At 37.9% G+C, this 9418-nt stretch overlaps 1 protein-coding gene across 1 annotated transcript in view; it reads left to right on the top strand.

Moving 5' to 3' along the window:
• Positions 1–9418, top strand: part of PREX2 (phosphatidylinositol-3,4,5-trisphosphate-dependent Rac exchange factor 2) — a 306900-nt gene that overhangs the window by 83817 nt on the left and 213665 nt on the right. The window contains exon 7 of the mRNA XM_012663111.1: positions 3758–3891. Coding sequence (XP_012518565.1) covers positions 3758–3891 — 134 coding nt within the window. The remainder of the gene's footprint in view (positions 1–3757; positions 3892–9418) is intronic.

The raw sequence follows: 9418 nt of genomic DNA, 5'->3' as shown, positions 1-9418 counted from the left end.
CATCTAGATAAACATTAGCATTGATTTTCAGAATGAAGATAAAATACTAACCAGGTAAGTAACATTATGCAGATTTCAGTGAATATTCAGTGATGATGAGATACACAGTTGACGTAACCATGCCTGTGTAGCATGTCATAAACACCTGCCTGGACACTGGGATGCAGCTGGGACTACCTCAGCAGAGACCTGCGCTCACCTTTTCCCTGTGTTAGCAGGGTTGCTATGCTGTGCACCTGAGCACCTGGGTTCAGGTACTCAAAGCCTCAGAAGCAGTGATGCTTAAAGTGTTGACAGAATGCCACATGCATCCAGATCTACTGTAATGGTTCCAGGCCCTAGCCCAGATTTACCCTGTTTCAATCTCTGAGGGTAATGCCAGGGCACCTGGAAGTTTAACAAGCCCATCAGGTGTGTTTTTCACACTCTAAAATTTGAGAACCATTGTCCTAGAGGCTATGATCTTTTCTGATGATCTGCCTGTCTTGTTTTATTGCTTGCACATTTTTGATTTTCAGGTCTATTTGTCTGACATTCTCCTTTTTGTAGACCTCAGTGTTCTTGACACTTACTTAGCCATCTGATGCTCGTAGCCATACCTTATTTCAATGTTTGCTATGAATTTTGGAGCTTGCCTTCTTTTTTTTGTTTTTTTGAGACAGAGTCTCAGTCTTTGCCCGGGCTAGAGTGAGTGCCGTGGCGGCGTCAGCCTAGCTCACAGCAACCTCAAACTCCTGGGCTCAAGCAATCCTCCTGCCTCAGCCTCCCGAGTAGCTGGGACTACAGGCATGCGCCACCATGCCCAGCTAATTTCTCTATATATTTTTTAGTTGTCCAATTAATTTCTTTCTATTTTTAGTAGAGACGGGGTCTCGCTCTTGCTCAGGCTGGTTTCGAACTCCTGAGCTCAAACGATCCACCCGCCTCGGCCTCCCAGAGAGCTAGGATTACAGGCGTGAGCCACCGCGCCCGGCCAAAGGAGCTTGCCTTCTTTATCCTTAACCCCAGACAGTCTCCTAGCATTTTTAGGGAAATAAAAAAAATGCACATAATTTTCAAAATGTTATAATGGAGGATCGTTACTTTGAAGATAAAGCCATGAGATTTTTTTTGTTTGTTTGTTTTTTTACTCCAGAGAAAGATGTGTTTTATCATGTAGGTAAAGGGAAAACTATGCCACAACTTTATTTAAAACAGACATTTTTAAAGTTCTACTTGCAGGTGGACTAGATTTGAAGTGGGAAGCAAGTCATGGCTTCATGGAAGACTGTATCTACACTTGGCCAAATTTTCTTCAGTATTTATAATGTCATACATATCTGTGGTTAAACAATTCTTAATAATTTTCAGCTGCAATTGTCCTAGAGATAATGCACAGACTAAATCATGGAAAAGCAAAGGTATAGCATTCTTTATAGTCTAGAATATAAATGCAATATAAAGGAAAATGCTGTAAGCCATTCTGTTCAGAATTTTTAGAAAAATCTGCACATTTTGACACAGAGTCCTTCAGTATATAAACAATTTCTAGGTAATTAATTATTCATGGAAAATATTTCATGTCATGATTGTAAATTACTGTAGTATAAGTTGGTAAAAGGTAATATTGCACTAATTCTTAGAGCCTGCTGTAAATGTTAAAGACATGTCACCTCAGTGATGGAAATGTCTCATTCAGATTCCGTGAAATATAGCTGAATGTTCTGTGTATATCGTGAGACACACTTAGCAGCACAACCATGAAGTCTAGAAACTATTGATGATTGGGCTTGGTGTTGTTCTCTATAAATTGCATTGATAGTTGATGAATAAAAAGTTACTCTGTTTTTTGACCAGGAAAGAGGAGTTAATGGGAACTTATGATAATGCCTATATTAGCAAGGGGCTTAAGAGTTTCTTATGATATCAATCTGGATTATGTGATTCAAAATATCAAACTACTCAAGTACAGGATGGAGGAAAAAGACTGAAGGATTTGGCGGACTGTAGGAGCACTTTGAATCAGTTGTAAGATATGGTTGCTGTTATAGTTAGCTCGGTTTCATATAAATACTCCTTGCATTTATTAATAAAGACAATTACCAACAAGTCAGGAAATATACTGTTAAGATTTTTGTCATACAGGAATGCATCTACTGATAACTGTATATATTAATTTGAGGTACTTACTTGGAAGATTTATTTAACATGCATAGTAGGATAATATCTTGAATAACCCTTTCACAGTGGAACAGCTTATCATCCTGGGTTGGCTTACATGGGTCACCGTAAGAAATAGTCTAAGAGGAAGGTATCCTGTACCATTTGTGATGTAGGCTATTAATTAAAACCATTTTTCATAATGTTATGTAGATCCCTTGTACAAGAATCAACATGTTTCCTTTTTTACATTTTAATTCTATTCTAACTTCTTCCTAAGATAGAGATAGTTTTTTTTATAAATAAGTAGTAAGAAATTATTGTCACTGGAATTGAGATTTATATTCCTATTTCGTGGCAGTCTTTGCATAGTGAACTTATGACAAAGTACATGAAATTCTGTAAATTTTTGCCAAATATCCACCTTCAAGATGAAAAGGAATAAAAAAGGAAAATGCCTAAAATTTAAACTGTACTTGTAATATAAATAATCAAGTTAACATCATAAAGCTCTCTTATTTAACTTTTCATTTTGGCAGTTTCTTATTGCAGGGATGAGTTGTCATTTTAACTTACATTTTTATAATTGGAAAAACTATCAGTGATTATTATGGAAATATGAAATTAATGTTCTGAATTTACAAAAACAAATATTAAAAATAGAAACATTGAGCTAAACAAATCAGACATTTACCCTAGATTTAAAGAAATCAGACATATTTGAAGCCAAAATTCTCTTACAGAGGACACATGTAGATTTCTACTGAAAACGTCCTTTTTTTTGTCCAACTCAATGCATTAGTTATGATAGATTAGCATGTAGAAACATATAGACTACAACATTTAGATAGGCTCAAAATAGACATTTATATGCAGCTTACACAACAGTTGGATTTTTGTGTTTTGCTCAGTGGGCAGCTTTCCTTTGTTGGTGAATCAGTGCCTCGGCTCCTTCTGTCTTGTGGCTCTTCCCCGCTTCTAATGATTAGTGCTTGTGTTAAGAATCACTTTTTTTACTATTCATGTAATCATGGCGGGCACTCCATAAAAACTTATTTGATGAATGAGTATGCTATGCCAACTTTTAATAAATAGGGCGAAACACTCTATGGAAAGTTGCTGCCTTTAAATATTTTTTCTCGTTTAATTTCTTTTCTTCTCCATCCTGGGGGTGGGTATATAAATTGAGGTCTGCTAAACATTTAAACAATCTCATATCCTTTGTGAGTATCCATGGAGCCCCTTTCCCATGCTGGGGAAAAGAGGAAAAAGAAAGGAAAATTATGAACATTAAAGTTATGATTTTGAAATTATCTCTTTTTAAAATAATATAGGTAACATGTATGCTATATGCATGTGTTTACATATGTACATAAAACACCGGAAAAGAGTTGCAGAGTCTTTTACCATGGGTTCTGTCTGCTGAGACTGACCAGGAAGAAACTGGAAGGGGAAGGAGACCTACATTCAGTATATAACTATTTGTACAGTTTGAACTTGCTCTTGTGCATACGTTGCTTCTTAAAATAAAAACAAGAATAAGTGTAAGGAGAAAAATAATTACACTTGAAAGTTTCAACCAAGTAATCAGACATATTTGCATTTCTCCTGACTTTAGGGGTCAAACATCACCGACACCTGCACTGAAATGCTAATGTGTGGAGTCTTACTGAAAATTTCTTCTGGAAATATTCAAGAACGGGTGTTTTTTCTTTTCGATAATCTTTTGGTGTACTGCAAAAGAAAACACAGGTAAGGTCATAAACAGGGCACACTTCCAAAATGGTTTATCCAGTGCACGTGTTTCCCCCGTTCCTCTGTATTTCCCAGGACTCATCATCCATCGGTCAACTTCTTCGTGTACTCGCAGGCCATTCTATGGTTGTTCTCCGCACCTTCTTGTAAAACCTAACCAGTGTCACTGTCATCCGATGATGCTGCCTCCCCAGAGCCCTCTCAAGGAGAGGTGCTGTTTGTCCCCGCGCCGTGCCTCAGGCCCTGTGTCTTCCCTGCTTCCTCATCCTGCTCCCCAGCCATCCCCCGTTCTGTCAAGAATCCCAGCACATGTGAAGTTCATGCCATGAGTCTTTCCTATCCACTACCTTCCCCCGTTGACTCCCTTTTACAGAGTACTTAACATCTCCCTGCCACACATGCTTTCAGTAACTGCTCTAGTTCTTGAATCATTTTGTTGTTATTCTACTCTTGTCACCATTTTTGGGGTGTTCGAAGCTCACATGGATGATCTAGCGATTTTGGACCTGCAAGCCCACGGTCTCTTCACCTGCTACGATCCTTTCCTTCATTACACCTGAGCCACCAGCCCTGTGGTCACACCTTTACCTTATTAACACCACTAGTTATAAAGTTGAAATCTCAATGTTAAGCATCCCACTCTGAATGTCATCCCCCATCTTCCCACCCCTCCTCCAAAAAATAGCTTAAGTATTCTCACTTAAGCTAGTTTTTGGCCATTGACCCTAACACTTTGGCTCCAAATATTGCCTAATGTCGCTTTTTTTTTTTTTTTTTTTTTTTTTGAGACAGAGTCTCACTGTGTTGCCCCGGCTAGAGTGCTGTGGCATCAGCCTAGCTCACAGTAACCTCAAACTCCTGGGCTCAAGCGATCCTCCTGCCTCAGCCTCCCGAGTAGCTGGGACTACAGGCATGCGCCACCATGCCCGGCTAATTTTTTCTATATATTTTTAGTTGTCCAATTAATTTCTTTCTAATTTTAGTAGAGACGGGGTCTCGCTCTTGCTCAGGCTGGTCTCGAACTCCTGAGCTCAAACAATCCGCCCGCCTTGGCCTCCCAGAGAGCTAGGATTACAGGCGTGAGCCACCGCGCCCGGCCCTGATGTTGCTTTTCTTAAAGTCCCTTCTTGTACGTCACACTCTGTCCCATCTCTCTGCTCTCCTTCACAACAAACTCCCCTGCAAGAGTTTCATGCTGTCACTTTCTCTACCTTGTCACTTCTTGTGCTGTCCTCAGCCACATTGGATGAGGCTTTAGTCTGGTCTACTCCACTGAGCTGCATGTCAGTCACCGTGGACCTCCCTATTTCCTAATCCAGCGGTCACTTTTCTGCTCTCTGAGGTTTTACCTGTTTTGTTAGCAGCATTTCGCTTAGTTGAGCAATTCTTCCTTCTCAAAACACTATCTCCTCTTTACTCTTGTGACACCCCACTGTCTTGGCCGAGTGTGGGACTGCTGTGGGCTCTGCTTCTGATCTTTTTTCCTCTTCATATTTGACTCTTCCTGGGTGATTTTATCCAGTCGTGTAGCTTCATGACCCACGTCTATGTCAGTTTTTCCCAAATCTCTATGCTTAGCCCAGAATTCTAGAGTTCCGTACCCTGTCTATTGGATATCTCACTTGTGGTGGCTGTAAAGATTCTCAGCTATAACTTGGAAGAAATGGGATTCTTGATGTCCTTTCCTGAAGCTGCTACTCTCCTAGCTTTCCCCATCTGTTGGTGTCCGCAGTGCCAAAAAGTAGGAGTTAGCCTTGGATCCTCTCTTTCCTTCAACTCCCCACACCCAATCTATTAGAAAATCTTCTTGCATCTGCTTTTAAAACATGTAAAAATCTCTCCACACCTCTCTGTCTCCATAACTGTCCTTGGGTGACAGCAGTTGTCTCCTCACTGGCCCCAGTGTATCCTCTCTTATTGCTCCACAACTTATGCTCTACACAGAAACCAGAGCATCTTTATGACACAAATCAGATCGTATTGTTTGTCACCTTGCTCAGAGCCCTCATTGGCTTCCTAGAATGAAATGCACACTGCCTAGCCTGGTTTGCAGATTTCTGCATGGTCCATCCCCACCTTCTGCCACTTCCGAGCTCATCGCATCCCACTTCTCTCAACACTGCTCCCCCTACCTTCCTTTGCCTTCTTTTTCTCCTGTTCCTTGATTATGCCATGTGTGTTCCCTTCACAGGGCCTTTGCACCGGCTGTTTTCCCTTCCCAGTGTGCCCTTTCCTTTGGGTTTTTCATGGCCAGATTATTAATGTCTTTTAGATCATAGTTAAATATCACTTCCTCAGCAATGCCTTCCTGACCGCCCAGTCTAATGCAGCCTCCCAGTCACTTGTTATCAGTATCTGGAAAGTGCTTGTCACTTGCTCATTCTGCCTTCACTGTTTATTTGCTTGTTTCCTGCCATCTCTACTAGATTAGACTGCAAGGTCCACGGGAATCTTATTTCTCATTTGCTGCTATTTTCCTGGAGACTGGAGCAGACCTGCCATACTATAAAAAACACTTAAGAAATACTTACAGAATGAATGAATAAATGAATGAAACCCAAACTAGTCCCCTGTAGCTTGGCCATCATTAGTTTGAATAATGTTATCTATTAATGTTATTGATGTAGTGTTATTTGTTTTAAAGCATGGATATAATTTTTTCTTCAGAATGTTCTTATTTTATAGGGTGTTTTCTCGAACTCTTGGAAAATTTTTTTTGCATGTTGATTAAGCAAAATAGTAGAGTGGCATTTAATTGAGAAGTTTCCTGAGGCTTTAGGTGCTTCTTCCTAGCTGTATCTAGGACACTTGAGTTTCAGCAAAATGGTACTAGTAGACCTCATTCAATTTAAAGGTAAAGCAAGTGGTTGAAAACGCAGAACTTTGAGTGACTATTTATTGCAGGTTCAGAAATTAGAAAACTATAGTCAAACATTTTCTGATAGAGGAAAATGAGACACAAAACTTTAAGGGAGTATCATTCTTCATCTCTTATGATGGGTTTAGCTAAGTCAGTTAGCAAGATGCCCAGAGCAAGTTAGCAAAATTTGGCAGCTGTGTTGATCATATATGGTAATTTTGCCACGTGGATTGTAATATTAGAATTCTCTAGTAGGAGGTATTAATTCAAAAATGCAGTGACACAAACTGAGGAAACAGGATTGCAACTTGTACCTTCATGAAAGGGAACAGGTTAGGATTACAGCCAAAAGAGAGTTAAATTGTTGATCTCTGTATCTTAACAAGCTTTTTTAAAAATTTCTTTTTATCATATATGAAAATGAACCTGTTTATTTCTTTCACTACGCTCTTCTAAATTCTTTGAGTTCGGTCACAAGATTGGGATAAATGGAAATAGGACTTAGGAAGATGTAGGAAAGGCTGCTAATTTTACTTGCATGCTAATTCATTAAAAAGTTGTACTGTGAATCAAGGTGTTTTGGTGCAGTTATTAAAGACATCTGCTGGAGAATGAAACCTTTCATTACAGTGGATCTCATCCTTATGTTAATAAATGCCTGCCATCAAGTGCAAAGCTTTTGCAAAATTAACCTTAGTGGATAAATTATGATATTACATGATCTTATGGTTGTAATTGTTTTAATAAGTTAAACAACAGGAAGAGTTTTACAAAATTAAAATACTGCTGTTTAGCAAATAATCAATATACAATGTGGATCAAATATATAGTGGTTAGAAATGGAAATAACTAAATAGATCAACATGTCCACTCCCTTCTGGGCTTGGGGAAACTGTGAATAAACCATCTGTTCCCTTCCTTTAGAATACTGTATCTCCTTTATCAACTTCACCTTAGCATATACTTTCTAAGAGCTAGAGATCCTTCAGAAAGTGTGAGTAAACTGAACCTCTTCCAAACTTCCATAATGTTGTGATTACAAGAACCAAAGACCTGATGAATTTATTTTAATTCTAGATTTACATTCTGTAAAGAGCAGCGTACCAGAGTAGGCATCCCAGCTCTGGATATTTCTAATACTATTAATCTTAAAAGAAATTAGTTTTTAAAATATAATTTATGATATAGTATTTGATGCATACAATACGATATTGCAGAGTTTGGCTTGTTTATGGGCTTTAAAAGATAGTATCGTAGTGTATTTAGTTTTTTGCAATTTACATTTTCCATTTAATATTGTTTCTAAAATATATATCCATTTTGTGTGTAGCAATAATTTATTTACTTTACCTGCTGCGTAATATTCTATTGGTTTAATATATCACAAATTTAATTAATCACAATTTAATTATTCATTCTCTTATCAACGGACTTTAGGGTTGTTTCTAGTTTTCTAGCTGTTATAAACATTCTTGTACATGTATCCTGGTGACCACTGAAACACATACTTAGGAATGAAATCTTAGAATCAAGATATGCCAATATGCAATGTTATAATATAGAGCATAATTATTTTCAAACCATAAGCTTTTCAATCTTTAAACTTTAGTAGAGCCATTTTCTGAAAGGATCAAAAATCTCTCTGAGCTAAATGTTATAGAATTAATAAGACACTTATTGGAATTTCATATTGAGTATTAATTATTGCCTAAGAGAAATACATAAAGCCTGTACAGAGTTCATAGCAGGATCACAGAAAAACTAACACTTTGAAAAAAAATTCAATGATGGATTCTTATATATATATATATATACATGATTATTTTGCCTGTGATTAAAACTGTTGCTCAGGATATTAAGCCTTTTAAATACGATTGATTTTAAGTATGATATACCAACCTACAAGAAATTCTTTTTTTCAAGACACCAGGATACTGTTTTCTAGCTGGAAGAGTTTGTGGTTACTTTTACCTTACTCTGCTTTGCATTCTTCTTGATATTTGGCCTGCTTTGATGCCAACCTTCGTAGCTACCTGGCCTGAATTCCTAATTTATAGCATTGATTTATGCTCATCCACAAAGAATATTTAGAGGTTACTTTCAAGATGAACATGAGGAGTACAGGGTGGTGAAGATTTAGGGCTGACAAAGCTTCCAGTCAGAGTAAATTAATCAATTTAATTAGTTTTCTTTAGTAGTGATGAAGGACTACTACCTTGTGATGAAGGTGTAGGACAGTTAAGCCAGGAACATGCAATCTTTTCTAAGGAAGGAGCCCAGGAAGTGTGACAGCATTTGGAGACACCTCCCTGAACCCACCGTATCCACACCAGGGCAGGTGTCTAACTGCGAAGGAGAGGAGGAGGGAGCATTGCAGTTAGTGTAGTCACATCTCGACTTGTGCTAGCTGTGGCTATATAACACGGAAAGTTAATAATTATTTCAGTATATTAAATTGTTAGCCAGACTTTTAGTCAGTGAGTCAATTTAAACAATTCAGGTTAATTGAAATCTCTTGAGTGATTAGGTATTTTTTGATCTCCTTGAATTATTTCTTAGAATCTTTCCTGTTTAATTTAATAAAAGAAAAACATTTTCAAAACATCTTCCCTGGGCGCTTAGTGATTCAAATACAAACATCCGCAATTACCTAATTCATTGGTA

Source organism: Propithecus coquereli, unplaced genomic scaffold (assembly GCF_000956105.1).
Source record: "Propithecus coquereli isolate 6110/MARCELLA unplaced genomic scaffold, Pcoq_1.0 Scaffold8, whole genome shotgun sequence".
Classification (NCBI taxonomy): Eukaryota; Metazoa; Chordata; class Mammalia; order Primates; family Indriidae; genus Propithecus; species Propithecus coquereli.
The sequence above is the reverse complement of the archived record's forward strand: the minus strand, read 5'-3'. Positions and strand labels throughout refer to the sequence as shown.